A 22,068-nucleotide genomic window follows, 5' to 3' on the forward strand; every position below is an offset into this window, starting at 1 on the left:
GGATAGCCCTCGGGAGGGTGACCACCGTGCATAGCAGGCGTCATAGGCTGGGTGGCCACGTGTGACGCAGCGCAGGGGCAGCGCAAAGCATCGCTGTCCGCATTCACCAGCCCGCATCGACCGGCGTGGTGAACCAAGTCCGGTCAAGTTACTCCCACGACCCCACGCGGTGTAGGCCGGCCCTCATCCAGCAGTGGATTGACACAAATACAAGTCGGGGCCGCGCGTGTGGAACTCTGCGGCGACGGCGGCGGCGACGCAGCAGCGGCGAGGAAATCCCGCAGAGGCCTGCCTGCACCGTGGAGGGCATTGAACCTTGCCGCGATGAGTAAAGCAATAATATTCCGTGAATAATTGAAGGGAAGGTGAGAGAGGTGAAACTCCCTCGGACCGCTCGCACAGCTCACGGCAGCGCGGGCAGACACCGATACCCCCCTGCTCCTTCGCATGCCACCCGATCCCGAGTGCTGTTTCTGCAAAAAACAACAACCCCCCCCCACCCCACCTGACTCACTTATGCCCAAGTTACATCGCAACACTCGAGCCCCACCCCTGCGACGTGCCACACAGCGGGCGGAAAGGTGAAACTAACGAACGAGACAGCGGGGAGAGGGGTCGCGTGGATTGACCTTGACGCTGACCCCTGGCTCGGCTCGGGGCGCTGTCCAGCCCCCGACTCTATCCGTTGTCCATGCCGGGCGAACAATTCGAAGTGACAGAAGACAAAGGCGCGCGTGGCGCTCATTTCACCGACACCTTGATTAAGACTACCGGCCAGATGGCGCCCCAGGACGAAACAAACAACAGCATCGAACGTTGGTTCAACGTTGGCACGTTTACTGGTTCAGCTGTAGGGGCAAGCGGCTCGCAATTGGAAGGTTGTTAGTTCAAATCCTGCTTGAAGGTTGACATGCCCATCATCTCTCTCTAGGGTCGATAAAATAGGTACTGGTGGTCGTGTGGAGAAACTCGCGTCTGCCATGGAATTTCCACCACACGAGATGTGCATCGCCTCAATGCTCACTCGAGCTGGACATGACTTTGGTTTGACACGTAGGAGGCTTTCGCGAACAATATTATTCATAAATGTTTTTTTTAGTTAGTTTACGTAAGTATCAATGTGTTGTTAACGACACATACGCCCACGATCTAACCCAAACACCTTCATTATTCGAGCAGGAAATTACTTTGAATTTGGTTTTGTAACTTCATTCAGCAGACTCCAACTCTGAGGACTAAACTAAACAAACCCCCCAGTTTAATTGCCACGTGATGAGCACCGCTATAAAGCAGCAGGACATGTGAGAGGGGGCAGCACCACGTCACGGAGTGACGCGCAAGGCTGTGGCCCGGCACGTGCTGGAGGAGGAGGCTGCAGAGTGGCTCTGTGGCTATGTGTGGGGGGGGGGTGTCTGACGTCCACTTAAAGAACATTGATTTATTTATCTCTCTATATATTTAGTTAATGTATCTGGTGGTGTTTTGACTGTGACAAAGCATTCGCCAAATAAACAAACTGCAAAGTCTTCGCGTCCACGGCTCTGCCGTCCGCATTCGCCAATTTTGCACTCACAAAGCGCGGTGACGTATTATGGTCTAATCCCCCCCCCCCGCCCCATGACCGCATGGCATGGGGAGGCCCTCATCCAGCAGTGGATTGTCAAAGGGCTTTACGTGTGACACCGATGAGTAACGTGTTGTTATCATGTCGGACAAAGTTGAGTCGAGTAGGGCGATTGTCACGATAATTGGCTGACTGGCATCCAAGCGAGTGTTTACGATGAGAGTCTACGTTAATTTTTTTTTAGATTCGATCGATCAATGGTGCCTGGACGTCGGTATCGAGACACTGAGTGTCAATAGCCCTGTCCCACGGGGTGTCGGCAAGAGACTCCCGCTGCCCGGACACTGCATGCTGCCCTCATCCACCACCACGAGCTGGGGCGTCACGAGCGCAGGGGGTCTGGGGGTGCCCTGCACCAAACCCAGCCCGCCCTCCCACCCCCTTGTGGCCACAGCTACCAGCTGGGGCCCGTTCTTGACAACCCACATGGTATCTGTATTTAACAGGGAGCTTTAAAATATTTATTTGTAAACACTTCTGAGAATTTGCAACAACGAGAAATGTGCCGCCTTTGGGCTCTGGAGACCACCTGGAGAAGATTCCAGGCAACGCTTTGACAACGATGGCGAACAAGTGAAGACTGTTTGACTTGTTGAAGCTACTAACATTACATTTGTTATCACTGTACAGTGTATTATCCGTTCTTAAATCCTTTATATTAAGTTCGCTTGCTTGCTTGCGTGCGTGCGTGCGTGCGTGCTTGCTTGCTTGCTTGCGTGCTTGCTTGCTTGCTTACGACCGTGCAAATCTTTCGGTCGTTTTTTAACCCACTTCCCGTGATCCAATCGAGCTGACATTTTGCACACAGACTCGTTGTGCTTGACAATAAACTTTCATGAAAATGTTTTTCCAAAATTTTACACTGTTTAGGAATTTTTTTACAAAATATTTAATTGCCAATTGCTTAATTGTGGCAGACAATCATCTGACCCATAGGTGGCAGCCATCTCAAGCCAGAGGACGAGAGGACTGTAGCCGCCCGTTTCATGATGACGCAAATGTTGACTAACCACATGGCATGAAATCCCTGCCCCCACGCTGTACAATGGAGACTATTTATAGAGCAGTTACATTGAAGCCGCCAGGTTCTTGAAAGTGGTAAAACAGGTCAACGCTAGTGCCCTCGGGAATATACGGGGCATGTCAAGAGGTGATCTTTCATTTTCAAATTCTTCATATTAACTTCACTTGCTTGCTTACTCAAGAAAAACAGAAATGAATAATAAAATGAAACCGATGCCACGCATATAAAGGATTTATAGTGAAAAACGTAGTTTTTACGGGTTAATTTTTTTTCCATTCAAAACGATAGTCCCATATAAGCGTTAAAACATGTTTTCAATCACCCTGTAGTGTAAACAACAGCAAACTTGTGTAACGATGCGACGAGGCAATATGAGCAGCAGCGATGTATAGCCTCGGTGCCGCCGTGCGAGACAAATCAAATACTGGGGCCCCACCCTGACTGATTGTCGCAACCCCCTGAACTGACAATGTCGTTACTACGCCACCTGTGATGTCGTCGTTACTACGCCACCTGTGATGTCGTCGTTACTACGCCACTGCTCACGAGGGGTTTTTTGTGTGACCGAGTGGATCACTCGGTGCGTCTCAGCGCCACTAAACCCCAGGGTCGGCACAAAACGAGAGTAGGGGGGGGGGGTCGTTGGGATGAACCACGCGCCACCAAATGTCCCTTTGACACCAGCAAAGTTTCATAGCTGCCAACCCATATGGTTTACTCCGTATTCTTGTACAGGCAAATTGAGTTCTCAGGTCCATACTGCGTACAGCCGTTTCAATGCGGTCAACAAAAAAATGTGTCTATTTCTCTTCTTGGTTCTTTCGGTAAAGTCACGTAGAAGGGAAATAATAAAATAATAAAAATAAAACAGAATAAAATACAATTCTCACGACGTTTCGGCCACAACGCAAGCAGCCGTCCTCAGGTGAAGAACAGGTCTGTCTGACGCTGTCTTTCCGACAGCCCTGTTCTTCACCTGATGACAGCTGCTTGCGTTGTGGCCGAAACGTCGTCAGATTTGTATTTTATTCTGTTTTATTTTTATTATTTTATTATTTCCATTCTACGTGACTTTACCGAAAGAACCAAGAAGATGAATCCCTGCTGCAGTCACGAAAGCTTTAAATCGAAATTTAACGTGTCTATTTTGTTTGTGTTTCTCGCTTGTGATGGGACTTTGTAGGATGAACGTTGAGATTTATAAGGGCACACGGGGTGACCAATAAGGTCTGAATTGGTCTGTAAAAAGGTCGGGCTTTGAACAGGGGTTGACAGCTATGAAGTTCACTCAACCACCTTAGCGGTGGATCGCCGTCACGGTGGCCTCCCCACACGAGGCTCGACTGGGACCCCCCCCCCCCGACCGCCATCCGAGAGGAGCTGGAGCCGGCGCTAACAAACCCCATGGTCAATTTACTCTTAACTATTTTATCTTATTTGGGTGCCACTCCAATTGCCTGTCTCGGTAACCTGCCCTCCTCCACCCTGCACGGCACGTGTCCACCCGTCACAACATCCTTGTTCATTTGGCTCATGCATTCTGCTGCAGGTTAAGACAAAACATTGGTAAACGTGACCACAAGCGACGCACAGACAACATGAAGGTAACTGTATTTAAACTAAAAACGAAACTTTTCTTTTTCTTTTACCGGGTAAGGCCCATTGAGCTATGTAGCTCTTTTTCAGAAGCGACTTGGCCACAAATGATAGACCAACGAAGTGGCTTATCACGTGGACATGTACATCAGCTAAATACTCTAAACGCGTGATGTTGATTCGAAACGTGGAGGGAAAACCCGCAGGACCCGGAGCAAAATCCACGCGACCATGTGGAGAGCGACACACGCAAACTCCAAATATACAGCAGCAGGCGTCGTCGGGGTCGGGATCGAACCCACGACCTCCTGTATACCAGGCGAGGTAGTCAACATCTCGCTGTGATGTTGAAGGTGATGCGGCGCCTTTTTTTCCGCACACTGAAGAGATTGGACAGAGTTTTGCAGATAGGGAGGATTATGGCGCAAGTCATGTTTCGATGACTCTTGCAACTTTTTTTGAGCGATGAATAATAAACAAGTGCATCTCTTCTTACAGTGTCATTTATTTATACCAATTATCCAGCCATAGTGATTTTGTGACTCACAATCGGAAGGGTGTGAGTTCAAATTCTGGTCGGGGGGGGGGGGGGGTGTTGACTCAGCGCAACTTCCATCCAGGGGTCAGGAGAATGAGTGGGTCTGTGTGTGGAACGTCTCCCAGTTGTTGTCCTCTGACTCACTCACACTCGCTACCTTCACCGTAACCGTGCATTGATGCATCGCCGTTCCAGGCAAAGGCATTCCTCCCAAGCCGTTGCTGTTTCTCTCTCCCTGCCTCGCGACGGCGAACAAACGGTCCGACTCGCGTCTCACCCACGAGCCGATTTCACCGACTCGCGTCTAACCCACGAGCCGATTTCACCGACTCGCGTCTAACGCACGAGCCGATTTGACCGCCTCGCGTCTCACCCACGAGCCGATTTCACCGACTCGCGTCTCACGCACGAGCTGATTTCACCGACTCGCGTCTAACCCACGAGCCGATTTCACTGCCTCGCGTCTCACGCACGAACCGATTTCACCGCCTCGCATCTAACACACGAGCCGATTTCACCGTCTCACGTCTAACGCACGAGCCGATTTCACCGACTTGCATCTAACCAACGAGCCGATTTCACCGCCTCGCATCTAACGCACGAGCCGATTTCACCGACTCACGTCTCACCCACGAGCCGATTTCACCGACTCGCGTCTCACCCACGAGCCGATTTCACCGACTTGCGTCTCACCCACGAGCCGATTTCACCGACTCGCGTCTCACCCACGAGCCGATTTCACCGACTCGCGTCTCACGCACGAGCCAATTTCACCGACTCGCGTCTCACCCACGAGCCGATTTCACCGACTCGCGTCTCACGCACGAGCCGATTTCACCGACTCGCGTCTCACCCACGAGCCGATTTCACCGACTCGCGTCTCACCCACGAGCCGATTTCACCGACTCGCGTCTCACCCACGAGCCGATTTCACCGACTCGCGTCTCACGCACGAGCCGATTTCACCGACTCGCGTCTCACCCACGAGCCGATTTCACCGACTTGCGTCTCACCCACGAGCCGATTTCACCGACTCGCGTCTCACCCACGAGCCGATTTCACCGACTCGCGTCTCACGCACGAGCTGATTTCACCGACTCGCGTCTCACCCACGAGCCGATTTCACCGACTCGCGTCTCACGCACGAGCTGATTTCACCGACTCGCGTCTAACCCACGAGCCGATTTCACCGACTCGCGTCTCACGCACGAGCCGATTTCATTGCTCGCGCCCGGCGTGGTGCTCCGGGTTTCTTCCACGCGTAGACACACTCATTACGGGGCCGATAACACCTTCAGAAACGGAGCATTGCAAGACTTAGAAGGTGGGGGGGGAGGGGGGAGTGCCACCGTCTCGCTTGCTGTGGTTCATCCTCGCGCCTCTGAGTCATTCTGTCTCTCTCTCTCTGTGTCTCTGGCGCGCGCGTGAACACTGTGTGCCGTGGCGCGTTGCGAGTTGGCACTATTCGTGATTCATTATTCATGTCACAACAGGTAACGTATACGCTGATTAAATGCGCTGTTCGTTAGGCTCATAGGTATGTTTTGCACTTTTTTTAAAATCGGGTTTTGCAAAAGCTTATCAACCAGCAATTGTCCACCTCGGCTTATAGACGTCGCGCCGACGAGATGTTAACTACCTCGCCTGGTATACAGGAGGTCGTGGGTTGGATCGCGACCCTGACGCCTGCTGCTGTATATTTGGAGTTTGCGCGTCTCTTTCTCTCTCTTTCTCTCTCTCCGTGGTCGCGTGGATTTTGCTCCGGGTCCTTCGGGGTTTTCCCCTCCACATTTATAATCAACGTTACGTGCTCATAGTATTTTGGCTGCTATACATTTCCACATGATGATAAGTCACTTCGATGAAGACATCATTTGTGGTCACGTGTTAGAGCCATCATTTGTGGTCAGGTGCACTTCTGAAAAAGAGATAAATATCTCGGTGGATCCATATTCCTGGCTCTTTCGATGAAGTCACGTAGATAGGAAATAAAATAAAAGTGAATAAAATAAAAAAAATAAAAAAATTGCAAATAATGAAAGCAAAAAAACACGACGTTTCGATCGCAACACAAGCGGTGGAAACGTCGTGGTTTTTTGCTTTTATTATTTTTTATTTGATTTGATTATCTTCTATTTTTTAAAATTTTCTATCTACGTGACTTTACCGAAAGGACCAATAATATGAATTCCTGCAGTCACGAAAATTTTAAGTAAAAATTGATCTCGGCGGGCTTTACCTGGTAAATAAAAAGTTTTAAAAATGCGTTTAAATTCTCTCATGTTGATCACTGTACACCTTAAATAACAGCCCCAGGTAACCCTTTATGTCCCTCAGACAGAGTTCTTAATTGTTTAGCCGACTTGTTGTACGCAACTTTTGTTTCCCTGATAATCATGTTGAGCGTCACCTCGTGGCTTTTCTTTTTAAATTTTTTAATCATTTCACGAGTGAATTTCCATCGGTTGTTATAACAATTCTAAACGCCCGCGAGGACACGTCTACCGTGGAGGGTGGCGTCACGGGAAGCGAAATGAATCGTTACGTCGCAAGATGATGCGGTGTGGTGATGGCTTGGGGAGGGCTGCCTCGTAAACATGAAGACGTTGGGTCAACGTTGGTCCAACGTAGGCATCTTGAAATTCGGCTTTATTCACACAGTGTTGAGGAGGTACACCAACAGCAGCCTACTCGTAGTGGGGGAGATCTCCAACGGTTCCCGAACTCTGATCTTCCGTCCCTGATATACCCCTTCCCACACACCTCCCTTCCTGGACATTCTATCAGCCTTTTAAACGACAGGCAGACCTCGCTTAGCACGACCCCGTAGAACGTTGATTCGTCGCAGCGCTCTGTATCCGGGAGAACATGGGAAATAAACCCCAAGAAATCTGTGCAACATGAAGAAAAAATATCGGTGTAAGTGCGAAACGTTTGACAAATGACGACAATTAGATGTGAGCGGTTGAGGTACGGCTATGAACGTGAGCGTGACATCGTTAGCAGTGCAGGCCAACCACACAGTTGGCAACTGAGGGTCAGGGCTGACGAGCTGCGGGCAAAGTCTCCGCGGAAGTTGTCGTGAAGGCGTCCTGCTGACCGTCCACCACGCGAGGCGGATTGTGGTGAAGGACGTCTGAACCATGGGGGGGGGGGGGGGGGGGGGGGCACACAAGAGCCTCGTGAAGTGACAGGCATCTCCAGAGCCTGGCAGAGGTTGCGTAGGCGGGTGAACGGGTGGAAGCGATGCAATGGTAGACGTGGCATGGACGTATGGTGAGTAGGGTGCACATACCAACGGCGACGTCATACTTCTTACCTTCTTATATACAGATGTCAACTACCTCGCCTGGTGTACAAGGAGGTCGTGGGTCCGATCCCGACCCTGACGCCTGCTGCTGTATATTTGGAGTTTGCGGTGTCTCTCTCTCTCTCTTCCCGTGGTCGCGTGGATTTTTCTCCATTGTCGTCCGCGTTTCCCCCTCCACATTTAGAATCGACGTCACGCGATTAGAGCATTCGGCTGCTGTACATTTCCACAAGGTAAGCCACTTCGTTGAGTTGTCATTTTTGGACAGGTCGCTTCTAGAAAAAAAGAGCTCATATAGCAACTGAGATGGGGACCTGACCTGGTAAAATAATTTTTTTATGAAAATAGTTTTCATCAACTGGGGGTGAGGATCTCAGCCGCTTTAGGGATGAATGTCTTGCGGTGCGCCGTGTCGCACGCGCAGGGGAGCATGGCAGTGGGTCGACCGCGAGCAGAGTACCAACATTTGCGTGACGCAGACCCCCTGTGACGTACCGCTACGTAGGAACCTCTGTCGCGTGACGCAGACCCCCTTGTGACGTACAGTTACGTAGGAGCCTCTGTCGCGTGACGCAGACCCCTTGTGACGTACCGCTACGTAGGAGCCTCTGTCGCGTGACGCAAACCCCCTTGTGACGTACCGCTACGTAGGAGCCTCTGTCGCGTGACGCAGACCCCTTGTGACGTACCGCTACGTAGGCGCATTCCTGTAAGGCGCTCGACTCATCTCAGCTGGGTTGGTCGACGCGGAGCGCGTGATCGCAATGCCGCGTGATCAGTGCGCGCGTGTGAATGTGTCGTGCGTAGGGCTACAGGCGCAGCTGCTGTACTCCTGCTAACAGTTCTCAACGGGTGGCGCAATGGCGCCGTTCTGCTGGTGACGGGACACGGCTACCGGACCCTACGACCACCTTGTGGGATAATGGTTCCGAGTGTTCAGTAGAGGCCGACCGAAATTCGGTTTTGGCCTCCTTCGGCATACTTTCGGTTTCGGCCGAAAGTAAATTTTTAACTTTCGGTCTGGTTTCGTTTTCGCCCGAAACCTGAAATTCAGTTTCGGTCGGCCTCTCGTGTTCAGGGCAAACGGGAGGGCAACGATTTGGGTATTCCAGGGGGCGGGGGGTGGGGAGCCTCTGTCGCGTGACGGTGGTCCCTTTTGCCGGTCCCCAATGAAATCTTTGATTTTTTTCCCACCACGGTAAGTTCGTGAAGGGGCTTAGCAACGGTGGTGAAACTCGGAATAACGTGGCAATGGTAAGACACGAAGCCCAATAGCATACACGCATGTCGGAGACTGTCAGAGGAAGGGGCCCATGTCCGCACAAAACGCCGTCTTCTCAGGGCCTGTGGCCACTCACCAACCACAGGACCCAAGTAGCACACAGATTATCATAGAGGGGTTCTTGTTGTTGTTGGATTGTGTTGTTGTTGTTGGGTTATATCGCGTACATATAAATGTGTCGTTAAACCCGCCACCGCCCGACACAGCCAATTAGTGAGGGTTGTCACGGGAACAAAACATGGCCAATTGGTTACTAGTCCAGCACACCGGTGTATTGAAGAGTAAATCTACGACGTTTACAATTCTAGCACGACGTTTCGCTGGTGATAGCCAGGATTGTGAATGCAGTCCTCCTATTTCGTTATTTTGGATAATATCGGTCTCGAAAGCCTACGAGTTGAATTGGCAAACAGATGACTGCACCAAGTTGACACTTGGAGGCCTTCAGCTTTAATTTTGCATTTCTAAATCGGGGGACAAAACACGTAACTTAGGTGACACACGTGTTCTTCGAAAGAGCGACCGAAAACGATATCATCGTGGTAAATAAGACACGTGTCCCACTGAAGACCTGCAAGTACGAATTCTATTTAGCTTTGGAAAGTCGCTGGCACTGTTTTGCAAACCCATTGGAAGGCAACTCAACTCAAAGAGTTCCCCGTGGAGTCCCGAATTCGGTCTATGATCGGGACTCTGCATCGAAAGGGACTTGCCAAAACCTGGACAAAAGGGTCCGGGTTGCTGAGAAATGTGGCTCCTGGCAAAGCGAGCCGTCTATGCGCAGTAACGGGCAAACATCGGCTATGGTGACTTTTGTTGACGCAGTGGAAGCCAACACAACAGCACGGGGATCCATCAGATTGATTAACAAGGATGACTCGTGCGCGCCCCAGAGGCTGGTAGACATTGATATAATCTCAGCTCACAACGTATCTTGAACCGACCACTGCACGTGAGATTTCTCGGCTAGACTCATCCAATAGAGGGATTGTTTTTATTGGATGCATCGATGTGATTTTCTATTAAATTTGCATGACCCAGATCGCGAGTATCTTAAGCAAAAAAGGTCAGCGTTATTGTCCTGCCGAGCCAGGCGACAGCCGCTTTCATCAGCGGTGTGGAGGGTGGGCCCCTGAGACAACCATCGGGTCCTGTCAGGGGCCACGGCGTGTCTCTGACCTCGTCCACAGAGTGAGTGGTCACTTGCGGCCTCAGCTGCGGAGTTTGGCCGCACACGGGCCCATCTTCAGTGACCAATGAGCAGGTGACACAAGCTTCTTCTTCTTCTTCTTGTTATTATTATGAACCTTATGCCGCTGTCCAGTGCGACGGGCTCACGAACAGCAGTCACCGCTCAGTGCAGCGGGGGTGTTTATCCGCTCGTCCATTCAGGGGCACGCACGCGTGCATGGCAGGTGTTTGCCAAGTAGCCGAGTGCTTTGTTGGCCTTTGGGAGTCAATTGTGCGCGGCCATTGTGAGAGTGATATGGGCAATGCAAGGGCAGGTCTGCGTAACGCGCGGTGGAAAATAGTTGTCAGGAAACCAACAGAATGCATACGTGGAGGAAGGGCTGAGACAATGAATGACACGTGGCTTTTCCCCATATCCGCTGTGTGTCTTTGTGTGTGTTAATTGGGAGAACGCCTCCACTCATCTTCTAGAAAGATAAGTGCCCAACTTGAGCTTCCGAAACCTGTGCTTCCGATCCCTTCTGGAAGTAGCTAGGAAATTTATCCTCGGAATTATGTAAACGTTTTCCCGGGGGACATTTAAAGTCTTGGTCAGCTGCGTAATAACACACCTCTCGAGACAGTGCATGTGACGTGTAATTCTCCCCACCGTCAGCATTGAGATGTACCTCTTCTTTGTCCTGGCTTTTTGTACCACAGAGGTGGCAACCCTCGTCCCACCCATCCCATTCAAATGCCACGCTCTAGACACCGTTCCTCCAATAAAGCCCTGACCACAAACCACTGCTGCGTTTGTGGAATTTTCGTAACCACCGGTCCTGGTCTTTGCGGTGCCCTTCACCCAGGAACCTCTCCACACCCGTGCCCCTCTCTTAGTACAACACAGCCGCCAGCTGCCGCCAGCTCGTCCAAGTACACGATCCACCGGGTCTGTATATAAACAATGAATAACCCCGGGAGGTTCAGCTATCAGACCGCCTTGCCCAGCTCGTATTTTTCTTGCGCCCCCGAGCGTCGATTTAATTAATCCCCTGCAGCCCGACGCGTCCATTGCAGTTATGTTATTTGTGCCGGCAACACGACACCCCCCCCCCCCCCGTATGTATGGCCGTGCGAGCGAGCGAGCCGTGGTGCAAAAACTCCGTCTGTTTGTTTCCTCTCGTGCGCCCTGTTGGCTCTTCCCGTGTCCACCGTTTTTATATCCATTTCGCGTGTGCTCGATGAAGTTTGATCTGTGTGCAGATGTTATGATATCCCCCTACCCCCCACCACCCATCCCACCACCCCACCCACACCCACACCTCACCCACCCCACCCACCCCCACCCGACCCCCACCCCACCCACACCACCCCACCTCCACCCTCCCACACCCCACCCACACCCACACCCCCACCTACACCCCCACCCCACCCACCCACCCACACAACCCACCCCACCCACACCCCACCCCACACCCACCCCACCCACCCCACCCATGCGCGCCAGGGCCCCCACCGTCTCACCTTACCTGCCCGCCAGGTGTGGGGCTGCTGCCACTCGGCGCGGCATTGCCCCAGAAGACGCTCGCAGCGCGCGCGCGTGGGCAGTGTGCGCAGCTGCACGTGGGGTGGGGGGCTATGAAGAGGAGGGGAGACTAGCCAGGCCCCGTAAAGATGCAACGCGGGGCCAATGTTAGTTGACGTTGAGCCAACGTTGACTGACGTTGGATCGACGTTGACTGACGCTTGGCCAACGTTGACTGACATTGGATCAACGTCGGTGGACGTTGAGCCAACGTTGATTGACGTTGGATCAACGTCGCGCCAACGTGATGAGTCGAGGGAGCGCTTCATTAGTCGCGGCAGAGGCTACGCTACCCACGCCGCTGAGAACACTCGCAGGCGAATGCACCGAGCTGCTTTCGTGGGATTTGTTTAACTCGACGAAGCGGCCTCGTCTGTTTGTTTACAATGCAACTGTCCACAGTTCACATGTTAATACAATGACTCTGTGCCACAATGGTGTTCAACAGAGGGCCCGCCCCACGCCCATAACACCGGGCATCAGCTTGCAAAAGTTTTTCACGAACAGGTCTGACTCTGCTGATGAGACTTGGAGAAGCAAAAACACCAGATCAGAGTTTGCTGCTGTATATAATGCCGCTGTAACACGTAGACCCAGAAAGCAGAATCGGAATCTTTATTTATCCTGGAGAAAAATCCGATGAACTATGAAGCTCCCCCCCCCCACACACACATGTGAAACGCGCATAGGCCAATGGGCTAATATCGTTACAGAAATTATTAGTATAAAAAAATGTCTCGTAACAATCGTGCGGTTTTGTAAAGTGGCGTGGTTCGATTTTAAAATTGGTACGCAGTCAACAAAAATAAGGAGGATTTTATTAACGGGCAGCCTACCGCATACGTCGCTGGGTTTGGCTAAGCATGGTTTTATAGTTACTGGGCGCCGTGGTGGCGAGATGTTAAATACCTTGCCTGGTATACAGGAGGTCGTGGGTTCGATCAACGCATGTTGATTCCAAACGCGGAGGGAAAAACCCGGAGAAAAATCCACGCGACCACGGGGAGAGAGACACGCAAACTCCAAATGTACATCAGCCGTCAGGGTCGGGATCGAGCCCATGACCTCCTGTATTCGAGGCGAGGGAGCTAACATCTCGCCATCGTGGCGCTATTGCTGCTAATGTCTGTCGTGCATTCTGCTCTGGCTCTCACCCCCTCTGTAACGATTGTAGCAGTACTCTTTGGTTCTTTCGGTAAAGTCACGTAGGTATAAAATAAATTAAATTGTAGCAATATTTTGTTTTTATTTGACTCCGATAAGAAGGATGAGCCTTGAGTGTGGAGGGCGGCTACAAAACCAGCCACCCGAGTTCAATTCCCACTCACGACCAATATGACAGTGGCGAACATTTGAAGAGGTCCCGGTCCTCCCATAGGTCGACTCGACCTCAAATAGGCACTTGGTGCGGTGTGTAAACATCAGCTCTGGGGAGACAAATTCGACCGGGCGTGGTGCTGATCACCAACCCCTCCCGTGCGCCTTGCCGGCCTTAATAGGTGCTCGCTAACAGCCTGTTAAAGGCCTATGCGGGCGAGGGGGGGAGAGGGGATATTTGTTTTGTCTTCACCTGTAGCCCGCGTGGTCGCCTCGGGGTACCCTGTGCGCACGAGACTAGTGGAGTTTCTGGCACGGCGCGTACGTGATCATTACATGGGCTGGCACGCTCGGAGCGCGGCTTTTGGTTTCAACACGGCCGTGTCGCGATTTCAAACAAGTTGGTCACTCAATTTAATTACCTCTGGCCATTCTGCGCGGGACATCGGATCCGTGTCAGCTTAATTACATCAACCGCTCTATGAGGGGTGGGGAATGGGGACAAATGGGGAGGAGGATGAGGAAGAGGAGGAGGGATATTGAGGACGAGGGCCATTGCGTGTGAAGTTGAAGTCGCTTGCTCTCTCGGCCCCGACTCGTTACGGTTCAGTTAGAAGGACAGCGCCTCCGGGAGGGAAGCAGTGGGAGGGAGCAGTTCGGCCGCGTTGTTTAAAACACCGAATTTATTTACGACCTCCAGCCGGCGGACAACGCTGAAAGTGGTCCCAGTGTTATCTGTTGTTGTTGTGGCTGTTGTTGTATTTAATGTAGTGTTACGTGGTGCAGTGTAAGGTTTCACTCCGGCCAGCGTCATAGGGGCCACCTGCGTTGCGAGCGAGTGCCGAGATGCAAAGCCGAGCAGGATGGCGGTGCTGAACGTGTCGAGTCGTCTCCGCGGGACGTGCAAGTGTTGTTAGCGAGCGCCTATTAACGTCGTCACGGTATATGCATAGGGGGTGGTGTTGTCAGCACCACATCCAGCCACACACACACAGACACTACCGCGTTTACCCTAGAATCACACACACAGACACTACCGCGTTTACCCTAGAATCACACACACACAGACACTACCGCGTTTACCCTAGAATCACACACACACAGACACTAGCGCGTTTACCCTAGAATCACACCCACACACAGACACTACCGCGTTTACCCTAGAATCACACACACACAGACACTACCGCGTTAACCCTAGAATCACACCCACACACAGACACTACCGCGTTTACCCTAGAATCACACACACACAGACACTAGCGCGTTTACCCTAGAATCACACCCACACACAGACACTACCGCGTTTACCCTAGAATCACACACACACAGACACTACCGCGTTAACCCTAGAATCACACCCACACACAGACACTACCGCGTTTACCCTAGAATCACACACACACAGACACTACCGCGTTTACCCTAGAATCACACCCACACACAGACACTACCGCGTTTACCCTAGAATCACACACACACAGACACTACCGCGTTTACCCTAGAATCACACCCACACACAGACACTACCGCGTTTACCCTAGAATCACACCCACACACAGACACTACCGCGTTTACCCTAGAATCACACCCACACACAGACACTACCGCGTTTACCCTAGAATCACACACACACACACACGTACAAATCTGCAGTTTAGCAAAAGATCGCACGTTTAGCCGTGCACGCGCTTCTAGACAAGAATCATCGTGAACACAGCAGCATCGAGTGAGCGCTATTGTAACGCCAGGCTGTTGGCAAAGGTCACTCGATCAGCTTTTGAGAGACACGCAACTACACAACCGTGGAAGTCGCAATTTAGCTTTGGACACAAAGACACACACGGCTACGCACACCAACACAGATAACTGATTAGGCATATATACATGCAGTACATACTACACAGAAATGCACTTTTTATATTTGTATACAAACACCGATTCGCACACAGATAATCACGTTAGCTATATGGACATTAGCTTGCAAACAGATATGATTTAATGTGGTAGATACACGGACAAGATCACGCGTTTAGCCCAATTTACACAAATACATTACTTCCATTTAACTTCAAACACACTTCAACACACGAGACAAACATCACCTATTTAGCCACACACACATCACCCATTTAACCCAACAGACACATTCATATTAAGCCCATGAGACATAGAGACACATAGATCTAGCCCAATAGACACACACAAATACAAACAAGCACTCATGTAGCCCAATAGATACCCACAAACAAATACATGCATTCTCCATATAGACATATAGACACACACATAGGGTATCAAACTCAGATAAAGTTCACTCGTACAGCTCAATAGACATTCACACACGCCTAGAATTCCCCACACACATAGAGCTCCACACACACATAATAGTCTCAAACTTTCGCGCAGAAAAAGTTCATTTATACAGTCCAACAGTTCACTCATACAGCTGAATAGACACACACACGCACACGCGCGCATAGAGCTCCCCCCACACACAACACACACACACACCGACCGGCAGGACCATGTTCACGGCGCGTCCCGCCAACCCCACCGTCCCTGCCGGCCGCGGGGCCGCGATGGCCATCGAAGACCTCTACCGCATCAAAGCGCCGGTGAAGAAGCACAAATCGGCAGCGACGACCTCGGGCGTGGGTCGCGGGGTGCCCGGGGCTCCCTCCTCGTCCGCGATGGGCTCCGGCGGCAGGAGCCACTCGGGCGACGAGGCGCGGAGCCGGGCGGCCAGGGACGCGCGCGCCCTCGCCAAGATGCGCGACGTCGAGCGCTTCCTCAACGTGCACGGAATCTCGCTCGCAGACAGCGCGGCGGCGCGCACGGGCATGCGCTACAGGTGAGGCGGTGGCTGGCTGGGTGGCTGACTGGGTGGGTGACTGGGTGGGTGGGTGGGCTAGGTGGGTGGCTGGGTGGCTGGCTGGGTGGGTGGCTGGCTGGGTGGCTGGGTTGGCTGGCTGGGTGGCTGACTGGGTGGGTGGCTGGCTGGGTGGCTGATTGGGTGGGTGGCTGGGTGGGTGGCTGGGTTGGCTGGCTGGGTGGCTGGCTGGGTGGCTGGATGGGTGGCTGGGTGGGTGGCTGATTGACTGGCTGGCTGGGTGACTGGGTGGGTGGCTGACTGGGTGGGTGGCTGGCTGGGTGACTGGCTGGGTGACTGGGTGGCTGGCTGGGTGAGTAATTGGATTGATGGATCGCTGACAGCGCGGCCACGCACACGGGCATGCGCTGCAGGTGAGCCGATGGCTGGGTGGGTGGGTGGCTGGGCGATTGGATTGGTGGGTCGCTGAAAGCGCGGCCACCCGCACGGGCATGCGCTACAGGCGAGGCGACGGTTCGGCTAGCTGGGTGGTTAGGTGGGCGATTGGATTGATGGCTGGGTTGCGGTGTGGGGGTGGGGGGGCTACGTGGCTTGCGCTGCTTAGGATGACTGGCTGGCTCACTCGTGGTGGTTTTAGTGGATTGCTCGTTGGGTGGCCGGTTGTTTGTTCAACTTCTTTCGCTCCGTGCGTAGCCAACCGTGCTAATTGGAGGTGCCAATTGTGCTAATGATTGGTTGTCTGGGTGGCTGGTTAGTTGGATGGCTGATCGGGTGGGTGGCCGACTGTTTGGTTTGGTAGGTGGCTGGATGGGTGGCTTGTTGGGTAGGCGGCTGACTGGTTGGGTGGCTGGATGAATGGCTGGTTGGGTAGATACTGTATCTAGCTATACTGCTGGTAAGGCGGCTGGCTGAAAATCTGGGTGAGTGCATCCATGTACACAGCCACTACGGGTGTCCTGAGTGTCTGAACAACTGCAAAATGTTTATATATGGCTAAGAGGCATCCACAACATTTCGGATAATAAAAAAAGCATAGCATTTCTGAGGCCTTAAACAAGGCGACATAAATGAGCGTCACAGTAATGTGTGTAAAACATAAACACAGGGCCGGCTGCACGTAAGAGGTATATGGAAGTAGCGGAGAACAGGTGGAAATTTCAAACATAAATGCAGGCGCTTCTGCAAAGGCTAATTATACGGTCGGAGTACATGTAATTTATACCTTCAATAATGAACATGGGTGCGTGTGGATAATGATAAAAAATTCATGGCAGGCTAAGAAACTTTGTAGTTCAGAATATAACGTGACAAGATCACGTTGTAGGTGTAATCAGCAAGAGGAGGTTGTGATGGGTGGACAAGTGCAGGGCGGGTTACACAGACGGGCATTGGAGTGACACCCAGAGGTTTGCCATCAAATAAAAGACCTAGGGAGCGGTGGCGCAGCAATTAGCACGCTGCGCTCACAGCCAACACCAGTGACGATTATCTCACCGGCTCCTGGGCCTGTCCCTTTAGGTCTACTCAGCCTCAAATGAGTACCTGGTGCAATGTGTAAACATCGCCACGAGGGAGTCAAATGCTGGGTCGGCGTGGTGCTGGCCACCCACCCCCAACGCGTGGCGTGCCGCCTTTCATAGGCGCTTTGTTCACAGCACTTGTCCCCAAAGTCTGTTAAAGGTTACACAGGGGGGTCTTTGTTGAGGCTGTAAGAAGGTCGGGTGTCGGCTGCACAATAGCTGGGGGATCTGGCAGAAGGAGATAGGCGATGGGGAGGTGTGGCGGTACCAATGGCTATTGGTCGTGATGCCCTCTCGACCTTGACCTTGAGAGTTCAAGCAGGTGCTGCGGTGGCGAGATGTTCACTGCCTCGCCTGGTCTACAGGATCCCATGGGTTCGATCACGCCTGCTGTATATTTGGAGTTTGCGTGTCTCTCTCTCTCTCCCCGTGGTCGCGTTGATTTTTCTCCGAGACTTACGGTTTCCCACCGACACATTTAGAATCAACATCGCGCGTTTAGAGTATTTAGCTGCTGATATAAATTTCCACGTGATAAGCCACTTTGTAGAAGTATAATTTGTGGCCAGGTTGCTTCTGAAAAAGAGCTACATAGCTCAGTGGACCTTACCTGGTAATTTTTTTAAATAGTTTAGTTTTAAGCTTAGATGCAGTTACCTTCATCTTGTCTGTGCGTCGCTTGTGGCCACGTCTACCAATGTTTTGTCTTACCCTGTAGCAGAATGGATGAGCGAATCTAACAAGGATGTTGTGACGGGTGGACACGTGCAGGGTGGAGGAGGGCAGGTTACCGAGACAGGCATTGGAGTGGCACCCAGAGGTTTGCCATCAAGGGGAAGACCTCAATTCAGACGGTGGTGTTGTTGTTGGTGGTGTTGTTGGTGGTGGTGGTGTTGTTGTTGTTGTTGGTGGTGGTGTTGTTGGTGGTGGTGTTGTTGGTGGTGGTGGTGTTGTTGGTGGTGGTGTTGTTGGTGGTGGTGTTGTTGGTGGTGGTGTTGTTGGTGGTTCTGATGAGACTGGGGGAGCGGTAGCGCCACAGTGAGCACGCTGCCCCACGGAACCCGGTGACCAATGCACTCGACCTCCGCCATTCTCTTTCAAACCCCCCTCCGCCCCGGTAGTGTACGCAACATATTACGGCGGCACAAACACCCACACAAGCTCCATTGTCGCGGTGACCGCATAGAATATCGACGCGGGACGCACATCACGCCCTCGTCGGCGCGCAGTGGACTGAGCGCAAGTGACATGGTCCGTGCACGCGCAGCGGCAAACGGCGGCTTCACGCGCCACTCGTTGTGCGTGAAGCGTCCACCCGGGGGGGGGGGCAGCCTCGCGCTCGTGCGTTGCTGCGTGCGGAGTTAGGTGGCGTGTACGCACGGGGGGGGGGGGGGCTGTGCGTTTCGTGGCACGTACCAGGGGGGCGGTGGGGGATGGAGAAGCCGCGGACGCCGTTTTTTGGAAATGCGCGACCGGCGTGTGAGCACCGTCGCGTTGCGCCTCTTTGCCGGGCAACTCGCGCGCCTGTGGACTCGTTCGTACGCGTGTACGTTGAACTTCTTTCGCACCGCACGTAGCCAATGGTGCTAACCGGAAGAGCGGGGAAATATGCTTACAGTGGCATTCAAGATGTGAGCAAGGGAGACACGGCGCACCTGTAAAGTACCTGCGGACACCGTGGCCACGAAGCTGTATAGACTCTCTCAATGACAGCACCGAGGCAGCAGTCACCCACACGGGGCATCTTTGTGTGTGAATTGGTGAGGTTGCAGGCTAAGCTTTTAAATATTTAGCGACTGGTTTTGTAATATTCACGCGAGGAAGTTTATGGCTTTAAACATCTGGACGGGTTGCTGTAAGGGTTATGACGACGGCTATGTAAATGGTAATGTCAGATCACTCAGCATTTGGCTATTTTTCGATACAATTACTTTTTTACAAATATAATGGGGTTCAAGTGTTACAAAATATAAAAAGATCCCCCGTATAGCCTTAACTGACTGTAGGGGCAAGTGCTGTTAGCGAGCACCTATGGAGGCCGGAACGGTACACGAGGGGGTGGGTGGCCAAGACCACGCCCGACCGCCTTTGTCTCCCTAGTGGCGATGTTTACACACCACACCAAGTACTCATTTGAGGCTGAGTCGTCCTAGGAGAGGCCCAGGACCGGTTCAGATAATTGTCACTGGGTGTTGGCCGTGAGCGGGAATCAAACTCGTGTCGCCGGGTTCGTAGCGCAGCGCGCTAACCGCTACACACACGCACATCATTTGCAATCCTGTAAATTCGGTGCTTTTGAGGCAGAGGTTGGTGAATCCACACTTCGATCGTGGTGCTGTGACTCCAAACTATATTGGGCAAAGATGTTACAGGGGCACGGCAGTACAGCAAGTGGGTTTATGACCGGTGTGGGAGGACCTTCCACTTTGAACCTCTCATATCCGTGGGTCTCTATGCCAGTGTCCCTCATTGCAATGTCAGTGGGCCACTGGCGACCCCTGATGGTCTCTTAGTGCGGCCCGTGACTTGCGGCCCCTGACAGCACACAAATAGTGACAACAACAACCGCCATTCGCCACTAAGTGGCGGTGACGTCACCACGACGCTTGTGCCAGGCCATGTGCACCTTGAGGCCACGTGAAGTGTCGAACGCCCGCTGGCAGGAGGTCACGAGGCAGACCCAGGTGCCACGAGTCGACTGACTGAGATGACCGAGATGACTACACCCTCCATCACCGTCATCGTGCTGCTCTCAAACCCCCAGATGGTTTCAAGTCGTGTGGCGGCCCTCGTTGTACCGGCGAAAGTGGCCTCACCCCCCTGAGAATTAGTGAAGAACACTGCTCGAGGCGCTCCACTTACTCTCAACATCGGAAGTCTTTTTTTAAGAATTGTAAATTTAAAAAAATGTTTGGTCATGCTGCCGAGTTGGCCAGTGGTGCGCAACGGGGAGCGGTGGTGCAGCGGTTAGCGCTACGCTGCGCTACGAACCCGGTGACCCGAGTTTGATTCCCGCTCACGGCCAGCACCGGCGACGATATCTGAAACGACCCTGGGCCTCCCCTAGGTCGACTCAGCCTCAAATGAGTACCTGGTGCGATGCGTAAACATCGCCACTGGGGAGACAAAGGCGGCCGGGCGTGGTGTTGGCCACCCACCTCATCGTGCGCCGTGCCGGCCTTCATAGGTGCTCGCTAACAGCACTTGCCCCTACAGTCTGTTTAGGGGGATCTTTGGTGCGCAGTGGACACAAACACTCAACGCGCGTGTCAGTCACACTGTGGCCTTAAAAGGAGATTTTTTTTATAAAAACGGGACGTTTCAGGTGTTGGCCCTTCTTCATAGCGAGAGGGGCAATTGCTGTAAAATTGTCCAGACATTCCAACGCAAGATGGTCGTGAAACAAAAGTGGTTTAAGGTCAAGTGAAGTTTCCTTTGGATGAAGTAAGGGCGAACATTTAATTATTCACGACACATCTGAAGGCTCGCGTAGAATCACTTGCGCTGTGGTTATCCGCGAGAGTGAGTCGCAGCGTACAAAAGTGCAGTTCCCTCTTCTTAACAAACACGACGAAGAAATACGAGACGAGGAATACGAGACAATACAAACACCGCCAACGTGGCAGTACAAACAACACGGGACATGCGAGGCGAGGCTCTAGACACAACAAACAAAGACGGTGCTGGCGACACACGAAAAAAGGGAATAAATTCTTGAACTCCGGTGCAGAAATCGCATCGCCCAACGGCGCTCGATGGGGCATAAAACTGCATCTCGATAACGCCGCGAGCATTGCCATCTAGAGGCGGTCTGACGAACCAACCCGGCAGGTGGACGTCTGTCGCGGGGGTCAAGCGGTGGTGGGTTGGTTTGCGGTGGGGTGGTCACGATCAGGGTGGGGGAGGTGACGATCAGGGTGGGGGTGGTGACGATCAGGGTGGGGTGGTCACGATCAGGGATGTTGTCTGAATTCATGCGCGATGATGCAATGTTTGGTGACCTATTCATCCCATTGCTTTCGTGTATTGCGTCAGTGAAACTCGTAGTTTTGATACACAAACGCAGACAACCCAACGTCTCTCAAGTCTGAGTGGGTCACGTGTGTTAGTCCAAGCACACGGGCCTCAACGTTAAGGAAGAACAATATACAGTATGTTTATTATCTATGGTTAGATCGCGTCAATATAAATGTGCCGTTAAAGCCGCCACAACCCGGCACAAGCCAACTTAGTAAGGTTTATCACGTTAACAGAACGTGTCAAATCGTT

At 52.4% G+C, this 22,068-nt stretch overlaps 1 protein-coding gene across 2 annotated transcripts in view; it reads left to right on the top strand.

Annotated features, from left to right (window-relative positions):
• The first annotated feature begins 14,024 nt into the window (after positions 1-14,024).
• KCNAB1 (potassium voltage-gated channel subfamily A regulatory beta subunit 1) overlaps positions 14,025-22,068 on the top strand; it is a 95,040-nt gene continuing 86,996 nt past the window's right edge. Inside the window, exon 1 of one of the 2 annotated variants that reach the window (XM_061565907.1) lies at positions 14,025-16,300. In XM_061565907.1, coding sequence (XP_061421891.1) covers positions 15,975-16,300 — 326 coding nt within the window. In that variant the 5' untranslated portion in view covers positions 14,025-15,974. Of the gene's footprint in view, positions 16,301-16,654; positions 16,693-22,068 lie in introns of those variants that run through there. The other variant, XM_061565909.1, reaches the window with a different exon arrangement.

Source organism: Lethenteron reissneri, chromosome 36, assembly GCF_015708825.2.
Source record: "Lethenteron reissneri isolate LAM-NWPU_2019-01 chromosome 36, ASM1570882v1, whole genome shotgun sequence".
In the NCBI taxonomy this organism is placed as follows: domain Eukaryota; kingdom Metazoa; phylum Chordata; class Hyperoartia; order Petromyzontiformes; family Petromyzontidae; genus Lethenteron; species Lethenteron reissneri.